Genomic DNA, 20,915 nt, shown 5'->3' with positions numbered 1-20,915 from the left:
GCAATACAAAATTATGTAGGTTAGAGTTATCCTATCCCAAAAATGTACTCATATTTAAATTCCCCATTAAGAAATGCATCATTTAGACACCTTGCATGTTAGGATTTCCTTCAGATTCATGTTGGCATCCATGTATGGCGAAGGCCCGGACTGGCCATCGGGAGCTCTGTCTGTCTGTCACACACACACAAAGGGAGCCGCATGTGATTGGTGGAGGCGGTACCAGGCCATACAACTGATTGACAGTTGAGATGAATGAATGAATGAATGAATGACTTTATTTGACAATATAAAAAATAAACATGTGACAGAAGAGCACAGTCGGGATATACTGCCAAGGATGAAACACAAAAAAGCTCAGAGCTTATTTCCATTGTGGTCCTTGTAGGGGGGTGGGGGAATGTGATGCTTAAAACATGCATCATACAAAACGTGACATCACAACACATCACATATACCATTTAACATTTATATACATACAGACTCATACAACATGCAAGGGTGCCTTAAGCTAAGTGTCTAGGTATAGTCCCTTTTGAGCCATGTCTTCAGATGGCGAATGGAATGGCAGATGGCACTTCTGCAAAATGACAGGGAGAGACAGCGAAAGACAAAACATTTCAAGCATAACCTGCGCTTGAAGATGGACAGTGGAAAAAGAGGAAGGGTCGAGCAGAGGGGGAAAGAGAGAAAAATACATACTGCTTACTGCTTGTATTTCACAGAACAGTCAGATGGGAATTACTGGAAATGAAATGTTTCAACACTTCAACAGTGAAAAAAAGAGGAAGCATGGAGCAGAGACGGGACGCCCTAAATGTTGCCGCTAAATGTGGCAACATTGACCAAATGTTTTCTTGCACCACGGGACCACCAGGTTAGTCAGTGATAAAAATAAACATGCTAGCTAGCTAACATGTTACCATGCATCATCATCATCCCCTGTCATTTTTCCCCGCATAAATCTTTTATTCAACTTCAGTCCTGATCATAACCATTTAAATTTTTCTTGTAATGTCAGATTAAAAATGAAATACTCTAACTTTTCTGATTTCTGAGTTGTTAAGTCTGACGTTACAAAAACAAAAAATCCATCAAAATCAGTGTTGTTGCTAATCATTGACACATAATTGATGATTATAACAATTATTAGCCTGTAATAATCCCCCCCAGAAAAATCCACTTTGCATTTGATATATTGAAAATATTTAAATGTGTGTGTTTTTTTAACAATAATTTGTGATGCCATCACAAACAATGGCATTTAAAGGGTAAACATTTTAAAAGTCCTGCACCAGCATGTAGGGAATTAAGTCATTGTAACAAAAATCTTCCTGGTGGGGGACCCCCAGACCCCCTGCTTAAAAATTTGCCTGACTTGGGCTATATTTCGCACTATATTTCCTGGCCTGAATAATTCCCCCAGTCCGGCCCTGCAAAGGGGTGAAAAATGGTCAAATCTGCCAGTTTGAAATACAAAATGATGTAAGTTAGAGTTATCATATCCGAAAATGTTTCCTATATTTTAATTCCCCACAAGAAACACATATTTTAGACACCCCTCATGTTAAGATTTCTTTAAAATTCATGTTTGCACAAAAGTATGGCCCGCCCTAATATGATGACCACTGGTGGCTAGCCAAGATCATCGATGTGGATACTGATCAACAAGATGTAAAAGTGGAATTTCTGCATCCCCATGGTCCAACAGAAAAGGTTCTGTTTCTGCCCAGTTCAAGACATCATAGTGAAACTAATCGGAAATGCAGAAGGAAACGAAGAGGAGAAGTGCAGGGTGAGAACGTGGAGATCAGGAAGTTGGGTAGATGAAAACAGGGACGAGAAGAAGGGGTCCTGGTCTCCATGACTGTTTTTGTTGTTGGAAACAGTGCATGTTGTAATAGTTGGAAACAGTGTATGTAAAGTTTGTTGTTATTACAATTGAGTTAACAAAATGTTCAGTATAAGACAAGGAGTTATTAGTTCTTATCATTGTCACTTCCATCTGTTTAAAAAATGCATGTGTTCATTTATCAGAAATGCATATACAATTTAGTCAACTGTCAGTTTCTCGTCAACTCCTTCAGATCTTTGTCAACACCGTCAGATGTTTGTTTTTGTTAATTCTGTGGAAAATACAAATTCCTTCTTCAGTTTATGTTGTTTAAGTAATAAAGGAGCATCAGATCTTCATCCTCTTGTCTTATTTACTTAATGATCTTTTTTTTATCATATCAAAATTAAAAACAAAGTTTGAAAATGCAAATATTTCTAAATCTGTGTTTTCAGAATAGTGTGAAGTTACACCTGAGGTTTATATATTATATTTGATTGCATACCAGAGTAACTAAACACTATTACAACATACTTCAGAACCTTAGATTCTTGTTGGACTGGAATAATTAGAATTATATACTTTTTTGTGTGTCTGATGGAGTTAACCCAAATCAAGTTTCAAAGGGAAACATGTGAATTTGTTCAAAATGTTTTTCTATGTAGAGCCCGCACCTTTACATGGTTAAATAGCTCAGACCTTTCTCTACATGAATATACAACTCTAATCAATATAGTGTGCATTCTCAAAATATAATATTAAAAAGTGTTTTGTCCCGACTCTCAAGAATCAGTGAAAGACAATGAGGTTCATGAAGATCAGGAAACCACTATAGCGGCTCCCGCTTAGTCGATTTGTTTAAACTAAATGGTATGTAGGCCCGGGTCTTAAATACATTTTTTAATTAAGGCCTAGTTTGGTTTCTTGTTCATGCTGAATGGGTTATTGAGCACTAGTAGTAACCACTGGGAAATTATCTCTGGCATCACAAAATATATTTACAAATATGCTTTGTTTTTTCATTAGAACTATAGGATCTTCTGCCTGAATTAATTTGTAGGACAATGATGTGGGAAACACAATTATACAGATTTGTTCATTCAAAAGATTCAATTATTTTCCAAAATCTTATGACAGTTAGTCCACTAAGAATCTCTTTCATTGGGGACAGCCCTAGAAAAAAAACAAATCATACTGATGTTGATTCTTTCATTTCCAACTATGAATGGAAAATTTGGAAATGCATAACTGAGGTCCAATGCCAAAATCAATGAAAAGAGTATCCCTTAACTCAACAAGTATATATAGCCTATTTATTTACAGAGCAGTAGGTTAAAATATCACACAACATCTCCCTTATCACAGTGGATGACTCATTATGTTCTGAAACTTCATTTGAAAGCAGATACAATTATTCCAGCGAGTTGCACATGAACCATTCAATCAATACATCATCAGTGTCATATCCACACGAATCCCCGAAGCTGCAGCACCATAGGTTTGCAGCAACACTTTTTTTCTGCTCTCAATGGACTGTGTGCTGAAGGCCATAGAGCTAATGCAGAGATCTAGGCAAGCCTGGATTCACTGTTATCTGAATTTGAATTGGCTTGGCTCTGCCCTGTACGGCACTGAGAGGATTTCTTACTTTTTGCTGGAAAATCTGGAGCTGTGAACTGCATACTTACAAACCCATAAGCCCCAGAGGTTTGCAATGAAACTAATAAAGGTCCCTTTAAGAAACCCTGCCTCCTGGCAGCTACAAGCCATGTGCCAGGGTATTGGCCCTGCCCAAAAACTGAGCTGCATCCAAATCACGCAAACAACTGTATCAAACCGGAGGAATCCTACTGATCCAAGTATTGATTCTGCGTTGTCTTCATACAGACACATTTGGTGTTACACTATGAGGATAAGGCAGTAGCATGTTTCTAGGGAGCTCCTGTGTATTTGAAATGTAACAGTGAGGGAGGGCTCCGTACGACCTTCTGTCAATGGGCAAAGCAGCTACATGCCTGAGAATTTTCACAAGTCAACGCAATTGAGGTATTCTAGGATTTTAGGAATGCTGCCCACATGGAATTCTATGCCGGAATATTCATATAGTTGGTAAATGGAGAGACGAGGGTCCCACAGGACAAGACCTCGACTCTGTGTTTACAAATCAATCAATGTGGTCTTTCACGGCCAGCTGACTGATTGTTGTGTTTTAAATGACTGTACACGGTGCATAATGCCGGCCGGCTACATTCTCAACTTGTTTCATCAAACTTTCAAAAAGGACCAGAGTGTTAACAATGAGCACAAAATAGATAGAAGCATTATCTGAGGGAGAGAAGCAGAGAGGGAGAGATAATTCCCGGGTTGATCGAAATGTTTGACAGATGGCTTCACAATTGTCTTGCACAGTCTCTGGAGCGTAACAGTAAGAAGCATTTTGTATAAAAGTATTCTGTACTTCTGTATGACAACTATTAAAGAAACTTGAAACTTGAATTTCAGAGATAACCAAAGATAACCATCCCCACGTATATTTTTGGTGTTCTTTTAAACCTTGAAAATTGCCCACATGCAGTAGAATCCCTCTTGTCATGTCTTCACCTAGAACCACAATGAAAGAAGCCAAGAGACTGGTACAACAGATAAGAACAGTCATATTTTCCATCACCCTCCTGTGCATTAAAGCCATATCAAAGACATTGTTAATGGTTAATGGTTAATGCCTTGGCCCTATGACTGATCATACCAGTGTATCTTCTGTATGCCTTCACACAGAAAGACGTATGATGACCAGAGTGCACAAACTGAGCTCATTCCAATCCATCGTTAAATCGATGCTTGTGAAATCCCTGATGTGCCAAAGGCAATGACGTCACCACCATGAACTCAGAGGAAGGCCCTTATGAAATGTAGCCTACATCTTAAATCCAAAAGAGAGAAATTTGGATTAAAAGGAATCCCATAAATGCACTTTGTGTAATGAATATATCATAACACACCGTGAACACAATAGAACGAATACCCCAAAATATATCGATGGAAACCTCTGAATAAGAGGTCTCTCTTTAACAGAGGGGGCTTTTGGGCCCTTTTGAAGGTCTCACGGCGGAGATCATTAAAATATCTGTATTAGTGGTGTAACTTCTTCAGCGAGGTGTAAAAGTGGCATTGAGTTACTCACACTCCGGCATTCTTCGAGTGGAAAAGTGGGGGGGGGGGGAGAGGAGGTCAAGGGAAGTCAAGAAAACAAGCCCTTTCCTGAGTCAAACACAGCCACGGTATAACCTTACCGTGCCAATGAAACTGAAGACTCCATTATTAACACGCACCTTATAAGACTGACTCACAGGCTCTCTCCAAAAGCACTGCGATGTGTCAGTCATCGTAAAACAAATAAATAAATAAAAATGACGTGTTTATGCAATAAAGAAGGGTACCATTTCTCTGTGACAATTCCAGAGTTCTCTTTCATGCTGCACAATATGTGCAGTGCCTCAATGCCGCCACAGTGGAATCCAACAAAAAAAACTCCCTTTTATTTTATTTGTGAAATAGACTTTGACCCCTTTAAGTACTACTGAAATTCACGCTGTGGAAGTGTTGGAATGAAGAAGAAGACGTTATATGAAAATAGTGTTATATAGGTGATCATAGTAATTTACCTATCTCAAGCCTCGCCCTCTTTTCTTGATCCTCCAATCACAGGGGGAAGCAATAGTTATGATTGTTTATCTGAAAGTATATACGTATATACTGGTGATCATAGTAATTGACCTATCTCAAGCCTTGCCCTCTTTTCTTGATCAAGAAAAGAGGGCAGGCTGCGTGTGAGGATTGTCGCTGTCCCACTGCATCGCTGACTGTAACGACGTGTTGCGTGTGAGGGCTGTTTTCCCCCCTCAACGGTCTGTGAGGAGGAATCTCTAGTTAATCCGAGGAGAGTTCAGGCAAACACGTGTGAAAATGAGCGGGGACGGCAGCACCTTCTCACGACTATAAAGAAAAAAACTTTAACGAGAGTGAGTCTGTATACATGTATGTATGGGTAGGTATATATATACATTTACATCTCATAAGAGCAATAAGGGGTGGACGTCGCCACACCACTGAGACTTTGTAGGCGTTGCTTTATATTGTAAACACTGTCGAACATCATGTGCACACCCTGGAAACTCAAAGATAAAATCTATTTAAGAATTTGAGTAACACAGCGTCTGAAAAGAGTCTGTAACACACTGATGAATCGGTCTAGAGTGCTGTAGAATTGAGGTACAAAACAGGCCGTCTCAAGTGTGCCAAATTAGGGATGGGCGATTAATCGATTTTATCGATTAATTCGAATTCATGTTTTAGGAAGATTTTTTTTAAATGAAAATCGATTTTCACAACAAAATTATTATTATTATTATTATAATTTTTTTTTTTTTTCAAGAGTCACCTTTTATTTGACAAAAAGTGATGTTTGGTAAAAGTTAGATTTGCACTTTATTAAATTCATTCTTGTTTGATGATCAAGAGGCACCTTTTATTTGTTTTAAGTGAAGTGGTGAAAAAGCAAGTTATTGCACTATTAATCCCAATAGGGACATTCATCTTTGTTTGATCAAGAGTAACCTTTTATATATATATTATTATATATATGTTTAAGTGAAGATTGGTGAAAGTTAGGTTTGCACTTCAATCCCATAGGGAAATTCATCTTGGTTTGATATTTTTTTTGTCAAATAAAAACAAAGCTTATTGGAATGATTTCCTTGGCATTTCTAGTTTTTAAGAGAAAATAATCGATTAAAATCATAAATCGGAGTTGGTGTATTTTTAGGCCATATCGCCCAGCCCTATGCCAAATATGCACTCTCACTTTGATAGAAAAATGGAATCTTAAACAGAGTTGGTGTTAATCTAGTTTTTGTAGAGTACATGTGTTCTCTCTCAAGAAAACATTACAGGCAGCCTTTTTCGACTCTCAACTAACATCGATCTCTTCACAGTCCGTCAAGACACACACACACACGCTAGGCTTTGGTATGCGACTGTGTAATGTGAATACCTCAGAGGGATTCGGAGCAGCACGTTTGGACAACTGCAAACAACTAGCATTCGATTACCATGCATAAGTACTTCTATTCTATTCACATAATATGCTTACTTCATATATCTATTCTATTCACATATATGCTTACCACTTGTATCTATTGCTATGTCCGCCCACTACAATCACGCGAGCTGTCTAACGCCTGTCCCCTCTCCCTGTGAGTTGCTGTCCCGGAGTGTTGACCGGAGTGTCGGACGTCCCGTGATGAAGACCGGGAGGATGCGACCCTCTCTGCGTGCCCTCCTGTCTCCCTGTCTCCGGCTGTCTCGTAGTGATGACCGGAGTGCTTGACGTCCCGCGATGATGTCGGGGAGGTTGCGACCCTCTCTGCGCCGCCGCCTATCTCCCTGTCTCTGGCTGTCTCGGAGCGATGACCGGATTGTTGAACGTCCCGTGATTAAGACGGGGAGGACGCGACCCTCTTTGTGCCGCCCCTGTGCCTCAAATAGATCTGCTATCAGCTCTATCTTTAATCTTTCAAAATGTTCAGTTGCTATCGCTATCAGCTCTATCTTAAATTTTTCAAAATGTTCAGTTGCTATTGCATGCACTCATCTGTGTTTCACTACACACATGAGTGCCTGCTTACCAACTGTCAGTCTGCAACACTACTATCACCGACATCTAAGAAGGGAGATCCCCCCTTGAATGGCTCTTCTAAGGTTTCTCTCATCCACACTGCCTGTGGTGCATTTTTTTCCTATTGTTAGTGAGTTTTTCCTTACCTTCGCGTGGGGTATGTCTGGGAGTGTTTGCATTCATTCATTTATTTTGCATTTATTTAAAATGTGTTGGACCTTATGGTGTTCTTGTTTTGTTCTTGACTTATTGTTATGTTTCTTCTTGACTTGTTTAAAGAAGACGTGTCCGGCCCATGGTGACATTAACGTGTGTTGTCAGGCCTTACAAATAAATTTGATTTGATTTGATTTGAATCACAAATGCTTGGAGCACCACTCAAAAAGCCTCCATCGCGGGGGGGGGGCATCTTCTTCTTCCTATAACTTGTGAAAGTCACCTCTGCCCTGATGACAGCCAATCCATGGCATCCCTGTCATGATGACAAGCTGTTATCTGCCCAAGGGTATCTGACAGCTTTGAAGAATGAACTCTCCTCACAGAATAGCTATGGAAAGGCTATGAAATTGACTGCTGATTGCAATCATGATCATTCTTACTGTAGTGTGGACTGAGGGAACATAAACAAAAGATCAGCAGGAGAGAGTTTTTCACAGTAGGTCAAATCATCTGCTGCCAACTTTGAGCTTTGTGTTTTTAATAGCTTAGATACAGTTGCCTGTTTGCTAGTAAACAACAATAACCACATGGTCAGGTTGTAAGTAACTGGTAAAATGTGTTAAATCAGGACAATGCTGCCTCGTTCACTTTCTGTTGTGTGTGATGTGTGATCACTTGAGAACGGGCAGCCACATAGCTTTACAACGTATGCAGACAATGCAGTACTCTGTATAGCCTAATATATCTATGTATCACTGTGCAAGTAGCTTGGGTTGTGAATGTATTGAAACTTATTTTGCAAGCTCCTCTTTGTACCAATCTTGAGGCTGGGTTTTCAGTCAGGACAATCAGATTCATAATTCTAAACATGGGTTCTAACATGGCTGTCAACTAAAAGCACTAATATTATAAAGATCTATGCTACATGGTATGACCATAATGTTGTTTGTATCATACATATTGTGCTGAATCAACCAGGCGTATGAGACCACCTGGACCTCATTCAGTCTCAGCTCATTTGACGGTGTAATGCCACTAAAAGCGTTTGCAACACCTTTTCCTGTCTATTTGGAGATTTAGTAGGAGGCTGCTATATTTATTCACCTGGTCTGCTATAGAGAGACAGAGCTACTATGGGGGATTTGATATGACAGTACAGCTACCAGCTGAACAGACGAGCTACCAGCAAAAATGAATGAGCTAACTAGACTAGAACAATATCTAAATGTGAGAAGAGCGCTCCTGGCTGAGCCTCTGGGTCTCACTTCCTCTTAACGAGACATAATGAAAGGTGAGAAATCGGATAAAGGCCAGATCATACGTGTTTGGAGCCCATATATACCAGATGGAATACTGGTGGCGACTACAGTACAAGTGGGCTAGCGAGTTAACAGCCCTGTCATATAACATCAGTGGGTCTCATTCCCGAAAATTTTCCAAAGCGTTATTTTGGAAGACTTATCTTGGAACCGACTGAGACCGAATCAATGACAAGTTCACTCTGAGTCCCGAACGTGCTGGTAATATGTCTTAAGGGGCTGAAACGGTCGCACCTGTGACATGATCTGATATCTGCTTGGCGAATGTGATTCTGTCTTAAACTCAAAAGCGAGTTCCCGTTCAGGTAATTTGCATACAAAACAACGCCTCCAGAGCTCCTTATAAGGCAAAGTTATGACGCAGCTGTGTGGAAATGGATGCGGACGTGCTTGATTGATTGATTGATTGAAAACTTTATTAACAGATTGCAGAATGGGTACAATACAGTACAGCTCAATACACACAATTGTTAAGGGGATGCAGACCAGAGAAAGACTTTCGTCTTGTTTACATCAGGGTCCCCATTTATGCCTTGCGAGTCTTGCACGACCCATCGAAATGAGATTAGATTAATGTATTGTCATCATATATAGTACAACTCGTGGTACAACTGCCGCAGCGCTCGCACACACACGCGTGCGTGCGCAGTATACTGTAGCCTACGGCGTAATGAATGAACGCAGTATAGGCTTATTATTCCATTAATGCCTACGGCGTAATGAATGAACGCAGTATAGGCTTATTATTCCATTATGACTTGTTGCATTAGGATTTAGTAGATACTATATGCTCTGCCCTACGTACAGTATAGGTACAGTCTGTACTTATACTGTACGTAGGGCAGAGGCAGAATATATAGTATCTACTAAATCCTAATGAAAAAAGTAACTCGAATATATTAAGCCTATACTGTTCATTAGACACGTAGGCCATACTGGCGCACACAAGACTTGCTATTTCCATGCGATTAGCTTTAGTTCTTATTTATTTATTTATTTATCCACTGTCATTTCAGTGTTGGTGTATATAGGCTATATAGTGTATTTCAATATAAGTTTAATTGATTAATGATATATTCGAAGGAATGCAGGTTTATAGCTATATCAACCCCCTCCAATGTACAGTAAATGACCAAGTATGGTTTTGTCAATATTCCAATGTACAGTTTTGCTTGTACAGTGTCCCCCACCCACCCCTCCTACCCAACCTCCTCCAACAGTTTCTACGTCAAATGTATATACTCTCTTTTCTGGACTCTTTTTGTATCACAAACAGTACTGTATTTGCAAATCTGGTATGTCATAAATGTATAGATGTAGCAGTACTGTCTATCTGTATGTCGTGTGTGTCATATATGTTATGATGAATTGAAAATGGGGGACCCTGATGTAAACAAGACGAAAGTCTTTCTCTGGTCTGCATCCCCTTAACAATTGTATGTAATTGAGCTGTACTGTACTGTACCCATTCTGCAATCTGTTAATAAAGTTTTCAATCAAACAAAGGTCGGTTCCATTGTATACCAATCAATGGGATACATTGCATGTTGACCTGCATTCTTTCAAAAGTATATAATTAATCATTAAAACAGATGTGTAACAGGGCGGTCAGGTGGCGTAGCGGAGATTGCGTTCGTCACCAATACTGGAGACGCTGGATTCGCCTGTTCGAATCCAGCTCACAGCTCCGGCGTTGTCACCAGCTTGGCTGGCCGTTCACACTAATACAATTGGCTGTATTAGAGGGTGGGAAAGCTGGCGGGGTGGGTCCGGGTCGTTGTAAACAGCGACTCCTACAGTTCGGTCGGGGCGCCTGCTCAGCGTGGATAGGATCTAACTAAGAGGGGTAGTGTGATCCTTCCACACGTTACACCCTCTCAGTGAGAGTCCGCGCTGCCGGGTGAAAAGAAGCGGTTGATTGGCTAGACGTGTGTCGGAGGAAGCACGTGATAGCCTCCACTCTCCCAGACCGACTGTGGGGGGTAAGTGCGCAGCGACCAGGAAGGGGATTGGGAATTGGCATAACGACTAACATTGGGATGGGAGAAAATCGGAGGAAAAAGGAGGGGGAAAAAGATCAAAAAAATAAATAAAAAAAACAGATGTGTAACAAATAAGAAATACAAATTCCACAGAAGGCATTAAATAATAATTATTTTCAATAATTTCACAATAATTGCATAATTGTGTTTGAATATCTGAGTAATTAAAGTAATTATACATTTGTCCAAAATAGCTGGTTCAGATATGGTTAAGCAGCTGCCCTGTGATCAGATGAATCCATATTATAATTTTTTCCGACATCAAATGCGTAATTTCTTATCGTACAAATATTGTCATATTTATTTTAATTATGATTAAGTAATTAATTCCAAGGAGGCCTGTAGCGTTAACATGAAGGAATCACTATGAGAACACAGTCTGTCAAGTTAATAACATTTTCAATTAGTCAATCAATCATAAGAGTGCTCCTCAGCACTCTTAAATCTGCTCTCAGCCACGCTCAAATCTGATCTCAGGAAAATTTGGGGACTCGCGCTACCAGCCCTAATATGTCTTAAATGGGCAGAAATCTGCCTAAGAGGAAATTTGTTGTCGTAAATTCGTTCGGGAATGAGACCCAGTGTCTGTTGAAATGATCCAGAATAGCAGGGGAGAGAATCTCCAGCTGGTGTCTCACAGCTATTCTTTTGTCAAGGAGAACATGAGCACCTTCGGATGGAAAACCCAAGAACAAATCCAGTCAATATGTGGAGTTTCCCCGACAGATCCTGTGGGACACTATAGGTTCCCACTTCCCAGACTATGTTGCCCTGACCGGCGACCGCTGGACCAACAAGTAATGTCTCTACTTGGTAGATACATGTAAATGCCTCTCTCATGCTGTATGTTCAATTCCATTATGAAATTGTTCACTAGGTATAAGAAAGAATACACACACACACACCTTGACTGAGATTTCTCAGGTTTACCCCCCGCGGGTTGAATGCCCATCACGCATTTTTTTTTTAGCGATCTGAAATCATATTGCATCAAGCGAGCCTACCGTTGGAGATCCAGTCACCCAAGGCGCTCAGATGTGAAAAAAGCGCCCCCTATCGTCTCCCAGATGGTAAATCACCCTTTTGGATTGGACTCAATGAAAGTGAATGGGAGAAAGGATTTCTGACTCCACATTTTACTTCTCACTGATGTAACCGGGGTCTACCAGAGTTCATTCTGGAGCCTTGGTGCCGCGGTGAATATGTGTTTTACTGTATACACGATGGATCAATCAAATGAGCGATTTTTTTGAATGGCGATCGGAAATTGGAATAAACCATTTGGATACCATCTGATCTCAGGTAAGGAATCTATGTTATCAGTCTTAGGATAATCAGACTCGTTTTCACGGATATATAAGCGTTTCCCCTATATGTGATATGGCTGTTTTGACTGTAAAAGCCATCAGGAAATAAGAGCAGCGATTATCAGCGCGCGGCACAAGCGTGCGTGCGCACACATATACTATCGATTATCTAGCGTTTATTTGAAAACAATTCATAAATAGGCCGACAAATGACAACGTTCTAGAATATTCCAGTAAAAGACGATTATCATAGAATGTGTTGTTTTTTCCGCGAAAACGAGTGATTTTCAAAATGCTATCAAACTGAAATGAAGCGATAAAAAACAATCTGCTTTGACAATGTTGACTGGAAAATGAGTCATTGATAAGCGACGGGCAGATTAGAAACATAGCCATAATTTAAAACATAGATTAGGCGATATTAACGTTAACATTGGAGTGGATTTGGGCATTCAAGGGGGTAAAAAGGAAAACACGGCTGGCTCTCAAAGTGTTAAAACACATGGTGACAACCAACCCCATAGTGTGTGGCTGACAACCATCCCCATGATGGGGTTGGTTGTCACAATGTGTCAGAGTGTCTTTGATAGGTGATTAACTCTTTGTTACAATACGTTGGAAAATGAGAGGGATACACATTTCAAGCTAACATCTTAAGCTTCAATTTAATGTAGGAATGACTATTGAAAGATGTTTTGATTATGAGCAATTCACACTAGAGTAAAAAGTGTGACAACGTCCCCCGTTCTCCCCTATGCCTATTCTTATGTCTGCACGTTCTACGTTGCACTACTTTTATACCTATTCTTATGTCTGCACTTTATGCATTGTTTTTATTCTGTCAAATGTGTTCATTTTATGCTATTTGCTGTGGGGCACTTTGGGCCTGAGTCCATGTGTGAAAGGTGCTATATACTGTAGATAGAGTTATTATTATTTATTATTATATTGTAAAAAGAAAAAAAAATATGCATCGAAATGTCTGTATGTCTCGATGACTTTGAAGATGAGGGTGACCTCAATTGTCCTTTTCAAGAATAAATAAAGGTTTGAATGTAGTGATGCACCGATGTGAAAATTGTTGCTGATACCGATAACCGATATTAATATTTCTGTTCTGGTCGATACCGATATTTACCGATGTCGATATCTCTGTATAGAAAACACTTTTTTATGATAATCAAATAAAGGGCTATTTTACTTTTGTAACTTTAAAAAAAAATTATATCGGCCCATATCGTCCCTATCTTGATATCGGACCGATACCGATGTGTAAAAAAAAAACTGCCATATCGGCCGATATTATATCGGCGGCCGATATTATATCGGCGGCCGATATATCGTGCATCACTATTTGAATGAATATTATACATAATGATTTCGGGAAAAAAAGGTCCTTGCTATTTTTCTTCCATATTGCCTAAACCTAACTATAACATATCTTACCTCATTCTTGTTCTCAGCAAACAGATTCAAACACCTCTTAACCCAGAGCTTTCCCCAATAATGACCGTATTTACCACCAGCACAAAGCACAAGATAGTCATTTCTCTATGTAAGTGGCTGTATTATATGGATGTAAGGATGCCTCTCAGTGAACCAACTGGCAGAATGGGGCCGTATGATCGATGTAACCTCACATGTCCTATCTCCTTGAACGCAGTGAGCAACTGTCTGAGTGGATCTGAATTAGCAGGGACATTATAGATATGGGACATATAAAAAACAAATAAGATCTATCTCTGTACATTCAATTTCAATCACATTTTCACGATACAAGGCGAAGGCACGACAACCTTCCAATTCACACATGTTCCATCCGGGGCTTAACAGTATCCGTGGCCCCTGTACTTCACAGATAATAGTTGGCATTCTCCCAGTGAGAACCCAGACACGTGCAAGTCATCACAGAGAAAAACAGAGTCATGAGGTAGAGATTATATGCTCACCCGAGGTTCCTGAAAGTAGTGCTTCCTTTTAATAAATGCAATAAGCAAGTCATTGAGGCGGTCAGTCATACTGAACAAGGGGTTCAATGAGAAATGTAGTGTATTCTGGCTTTGTCTGTGATTCTGGTATTTTTATATTTTGTGGAGTCTAAATGACTAATAGGGACAAAGCATTTTTGGAATTGGAATTTGGAATTGATCGATTCAGCCAGTAGCCGCGTAACGGGCTGCAATATAATTATTTGTGGGAATGTGCGCACGTCAAAGAATATGTGGTCTAGAACTGCTTGTTTTTGCCACTCACAGGCTCAGACTGTTATGGTAAGTGTCTGAAGAGTCTTCTATTTCTTACCCAAAACAGAGGTCTTGCTCTGAAATCCTGTAAGGTGTGAGTTGTTTCAGGGAGACTCGTGGAAGTGTGAGTGAGAGTTGGAGAGGAAGAGTTTGTTATGTGGGTGTAGAAAAAGTGTAGCGTTGTCTAAATAGATATAAAACAATGGTTCATGTTTGAGCATATCCAAATTGTACCAACAGTGGCAGTTGTGCTACAAATGGATGAAAACACTTGTGTCCGTACACTGTGTGCAGACCATCAGGTCTGTACTCTGTAGTAGGGTTGCACGGTATACCGGTATTGGTATAGTACCGCGGTACTAGAGTGTTCGAAATGATACTATACTGCGTTTGGGGGAAAAACTGTACTTTTATTTTAATTTTTTTATTTATTTATGCATGCGAATGCCTTCCTATTGGAGCACAGCGCTGCTGTCAGTGGTGACGTTGCGCTAGTTTACCGGAAGCAACCTTCTGGAATGAAGAACAACAAACTCTAGTTGAGACGAGAGCTGGCTCGGCTCGTCCGGCAAGTGTTGGCATCGGTGGCACGACTGCAGTGCTGGTGGGAGCTGCTGTGGCGCGTGGCGTTGGTTGTCGTGACCATCGGCAGTCGCGGTGAGGATCTTTGTTGATTGACGTTGGCTGGCTGGCTTTGACTAGAGTTGTAGTTCGCTGGCTATATGGGCTGGCGTTGGCCGAGTTTGCTCTATGCGGGGTGTGCTAGCTAGCTAACGTTAATCAATAAAGATCCTCACTGCGATTAGTTAGTTATCATAACCATCGGCAGTCGCGGTGAGGATCTTTGTTGATTAGCGTTGGCTGGCTGGCACATTTTGCATGGGGTGAACTCGGCTGGCGTTGGCTTGTATAGCTGGCGAGCTATGGTTCTAGTTGGAGCTAGCTAGCTGGCGTTGGTCGATGGAGATCCTCACTGCGATTGCAGATGGTTGTGGTGGCTGACGTTGCGTGCTGCAGTGGCTCCTATCAGTGCTGTGGTCATGCCATTGATGCCAACATTCGTTGGATGAGCTATGATGGCTCTCGTGACTACAGTTCCTTATACGAGCATTAGAAAATGTCCACAATGCTATTCGCAAGAATAGAAAATAAATTGAAATGCCTAATAATAGCCTAAACTGCCGTGCTGAAAGCTAGTAAACACAGCATCTCTATGGCTTAGTCACAAACGTGATTTATACAGAGACATTTGACAATTGCCCATTAATGGTTCATACATACTGTATAAAGACAACGGAAATCTATTTAATTTTTGTTAAACAGCCTACAATGACATAACCTAGTTCTAGATTATGATAGGCCATAATCAGTCTCACTCATCGAAATGTTTTCTAGGTAACTTATGGTATCTCAAACTAATTAGGCCCTCTGCTATGACAAATGTATAATAATATTACAACCATACTTTTTCTACCCCTTGAATTCTTTTTAACTACAGAAGTCTGCTGCATTTGGCTGACAGAGTGACTCCCCCCACTCAGAAGCAACCTAACCTCCGCTTTTTTTGAGCAGCATATTAAGTACACAAATTAGTCCAAAGATGATAAAAAGATCAACAGGGCAGTCGCAGAGTGCTGGTCCATCTGTATGGACCAAGTTCCAATATACAGTTGAGAAAGCTGGGTTCAGAAACCTTGTACAGCAACTGTTTTGAGTGCAAAAAAAGGTCTCCAGCATTTTGAATGCCATTGCTTTTAATTTAATTTATTTATTCTCGTCATTGTTGTGTTTTAAAATAAAGAACAATAATGACATTTGAGAGTGTTTCCCTGATTTTGAGGAAAAGTATCGAAAGTATCGAAAAGTATCGAAATTAATATTGGTATAGTATCGAAACTAAAATGTTGGTATCGTGACAACCCTACTCTGTAGTGACCATTTTGACCGGAGGAGAAGAAATAATTTACCAAAGCACTTTTTCCTAAAGAAAAATGCTGTTCCAAGAGTGGGGAGACCTGCTGCAGACAGGGTGGAGGTAATGTTACTATCTAAAGTTCTTGTGTTGGCCTGGGATGTTAGAACAGAGACCGGACAAAGGTCTATCTCAGTAAAGAATCCTTTACATAATGCTGTCAGACACATAATAACAATGTAAGCCTGTCAGTGGCAAAAACAAGCACTTTTAGTGGACGTACTTTGACTTGTTGAAGCGATCTCCCTCAATACTGGACCAATTCCAAAACACGTTGTCCCTATTAGTCATTTAGACCCCAAATGATGGAAAAAATAGAGTCCACGTTTAAAAATTATCATAATTACTGTACCCTTTATTGAGCTCTGTCATGGTAAACACAGCCTAGAATGGCCCTGTCTACAAATTAATTACCAAGTACCGTAGATGTGCAAACAGATGTACCATCTACAAATTAGCATCAATCTCCATTTCTGTGCTAAAGGCCTACATATAGAACATAACAGATTGACATGGATAAGAAAGGGAACTTCACCTTAACTCAATCAGCACCGTCTACGTCGTGTTTGTCCGCCAATCGAATAACGCCAACCATACGTTATTGGATCGTTACTTCTTTTATTTGCTATTTCCATTCATAAATCATCCAGGAAGGCTGTGTGACCATATGGAAGGGCTCTGAGATCGCAAAAGTACAATACCGCCGCCTGGTGGTATGCGGCCGATGTTGCACTCCATTTGAGACTCTGTGTATCTCTCTGTGTGTCGATGAAAGTCATTCGGGCGGAGTTTTTTAGTAACATGGATGAATATCTTCACCCGATCGCATTGAATCGTTTTTGGGACGCCCGATTCATTATGCTGTGGGGGGTTATGTTGTGGCCCAAATGGACATACGATCTAGCAGATGGCAATCAAATAATTGGAATATTCTTTTTGTAATCTCACCGGCCACAGGTAAGAGCAATTTAACGTCAATTTCAGCTTGGTTGTGCATTGTTTTCATAGCCATCGCCCTGATCAGCGTATGCTGTTGTACTAATGAATGCCGTTATTGACAATCAATTAATCAGAAACTACCCTCCCCCCTTTCATGCATGCATGATGGAACATAATATACCAATCATATGCATTAAAAATTTTTATTGTAGCGTGTATAGGGACGAAATGCCAATGGATTAAGTATAATATGCATTGCGGCCTATTACTGGCCTCCCAGGAATTACCCTAAACCGCTCTAAAACCATACTTATATTCACCACGATAGATACTCGATGTCAAATGGGCCATAGTATTGCATATATAGCTATAATATTTAAACAAGGTGAGCGACTCCCATCGTTTACAACGGTGGCGGTATCTACTACAGGATGAGGCTAATCCCCGGCGTCCAATGAGTTAACAATCTTAAAGGGAAACGTCACCAAACCAACAACAACAACAACAACAACAACACTGATTTATCTCGTCTCACATATCCCAAAAACTGAAAACAGTCTTGCACAGATTATGTTTGATTTGCAAGATATTGAGTTTTGAATGTGATGTCACCCGAGGATGCTGCTGAATCCTTGTGTTAATTACAGCTCAATGAAATGATAGGTGGAAAAGATAACATAGCCTAAAGTTTTATGCAGGGATCATTTTGGTTTCAGTTAGTAAAATTCTTATTTCATATGCTTGGTAGAGAAAATACGGCTTTTAGGAATATAAATCTAAACAAAGCATTACACACTATCTAGTGCAGTGGTTCTCAAACTGTGGTACGCGTACCACTAGTGGTACTTGGTGGTACTGCTGGTGGTACTTGAAAACATTTCCAAAAAAGCTATTTTTTTTTTTTTTTACTTTTTTGTGTTTTTTTTAACAATAATTTGTTGTTAAACTGGCATTTAAAGGGTAAACATTCAAAAATGTATTGAATATGTGTTTTCTTTTCTTTTTTACAATAATTTGTGATGCCCATCACAAACACTGGCATATAAAAATTCAAAAATTCCTGCACCAGAATGCAGGAAATTAAGTTTTTGTAACAAAATAATTGTGTGTGTGTGTGTGTGTGTGTGTGTGTGTGTGTGTGTGTGTGTGTGTGTGTGTGTGTGTGTGTGTGTGTGTGTGTGTGTGTGTGTGTGCGCGCGCGTGCGCGTGCGTGTGTGTGTGTGTGTGAGAGAATGACAGACAATTGCTTGCTGTGTGAGAGAGAGAGAGAGAGAGAGAGAGAGAGAGAGAGAGAGAGAGAGAGAGAGAGAGATAGAGATAGAGAGAATTAAGTACATTTGCTGAAATACAGTTGTTCTTAATTTTCTCACTTGCTATGTGAGAATGTTAGTTATTATGTTCTCAATGCCCCTTGCATTGTATGAGTTGTGTGGAAGCGTTTGCTAGTTCTAGTGCTATCCCTTTGTACATTGTGGCTGTGTCTGACAAAAGTTAACAATAAATAATGGTGGAATACATTTGCCTCCTGCGTGAACTGTGCATAGCTGAATAGACTGTATTTTAACGCCGGTCATATGGTGGTACTTGGAGAGCCAGCTACGTTCTCAGGTGGTACTTGGTGTAAAAAGTTTGAGAACCACTGATCTAGTGAACTGACTGATAATATATCTTGAGGAATCAACTACGCTAAACATTCTAATGGATTACGAATTATGATATTATGTCCCCTTTAAATAAATGACATAAATGTCACTTCCGTGTTTAATACAAAAAGCTGTTGTGTCTCCTAATTACAGGGATGCAAAATGTTCCATTCCTCAAGCTTCATCCAAAGCTATCTACCGTATGTCCATTCTGGTCACACGATGGAAAGAAATGGTTACTTTTTTGTGGCGAGGACCGCTAACCAAACATCAAACTAAAAATGGCTTCGCATTCACAGACACAGCCTTTAAGGACTGAATGTTGAATCAGCTATAAATACACGGCTATATGATTGTTTTCCTTTGCCATCTAAACCAATGAGCCCAGAGGTCCACTGTGGCACAGTGATGGACCACATCACTGGGAAAACGCACTGTACCTCAGAGCCTGGGCGAACTGCATGCCTGTTGAATGCACAACACTCTCAGCCAAAACACACAGAACCAATTTGGTGCACTGCTCTCTGCCTGCACAGCCACTCTGCTTATGAAGCAGGCCTTCTTGACACAGCTATAGTGACCATATTTGACATTTTGATAAAGCAATTAGTCTGGTTAATTAATAACTGAGCACACTGTAATGTAATCAGTTATCAACCTTCAACAGAAATTGGATTTGTATTTATTTCTTTGTTTTTGGTAGGATTTTTAATGCAGGGATACAGTGCACGCTCACAACTTGACATTGCGTCTACACATTGCTTGGATTAACACTACACACTAAAATGCTAATCTATGACAAAACCCGGTGACAATTTATGCATCTATTCATATCAAATGGACTAATTATTACCAAGAATCATTTTTTAATAACTAGTTGTAGACAAACATGGCATGTTGTACAAATTTGCTCTTTTCAACACAATCTGCGAGAAGGTGCACATAAGGGTGGGTGGCATGCACTATGGGCAACCTTTTATGCTTGTCCTTGTCCAAAGTTGCCCAACAATGTTGCCCAAAAAAGTGGCGGCCTCGGTGGAAAAAGACTCAAGCAGGACTAGACAACAACAACATGCTGGTAGAGATCATCAAACATCAAACATGCCTTAGGGCTTGTGTCCATAGGGGACGTTTTATGAGTGGACACATTCATAGCCTTACACAATCGTCCAACTCTAGTTGTGCGCCTAATGCATAATAGCCGTCAACACAACGGCTGCCCCCATGTCTGCCTGCTGTGAATGAGATGGTGTCAAAACTACTCAGGCGCAAAAGGCAGCACGAACGCTAATGGAGTTCGAAGTGCAATTTCACATTAGGCCTATATTTTTCGCACATCCGTTAATAAACAAATAAAGCCTGAACGAAATGAAGCTAGCGTTGTCATCCCTGCACACGCACACACACACAACGGGACAGTGTGTTAGTAGTATGTATTACGAAAACACTTACCAGACATAAACTGCTGAGGAGCGAGATGAGAAGAAAGTCCAGATTGTGGGGCAGGAGAGCGGATCCCATCCCTGACCCGGGACAACTCTGCCGGGACCCCCACGAGTCGGGTCAAACAGACGGGGGACTGGTGTGCAGATGAAATGATCGAATCTATTTAACTATCTTCAAAGCGGCAGGGGTCATTACTCCATCTGGCATCTTGATGCTGATAGTGGCTTGGAAAATCATAATTCTATAATTTATTTGCCCTGCGTCCCCCCTCTCTAATCTACAATGCGTTTAGGCTGAGTCTGCTCACTTTATTTCTCTGCATCTGTCTCGTTTTTTT

General features: G+C 40.3%; 1 protein-coding gene across 1 annotated transcript in view; it reads right to left on the bottom strand.

Moving 5' to 3' along the window:
* The window catches only part of pth1r (parathyroid hormone 1 receptor), a 206,551-nt gene extending 185,895 nt beyond the window's left edge, over positions 1–20,656 (bottom strand). Inside the window, exon 1 of the mRNA XM_084328002.1 lies at positions 20,585–20,656. Coding sequence (XP_084184128.1) covers positions 20,585–20,653 — 69 coding nt within the window. The 5' untranslated portion in view covers positions 20,654–20,656. The remainder of the gene's footprint in view (positions 1–20,584) is intronic.
* Between the last annotated feature and the right edge of the window lie 259 nt (positions 20,657–20,915).

The sequence above is a fragment of the Notolepis coatsorum genome (assembly GCF_963971535.1).
Source record: "Notolepis coatsorum genome assembly, chromosome: 13".
Lineage (NCBI taxonomy): Eukaryota > Metazoa > Chordata > Actinopteri > Aulopiformes > Paralepididae > Notolepis > Notolepis coatsorum.
This window is presented reverse-complemented; position numbering and strand designations above follow the sequence as displayed.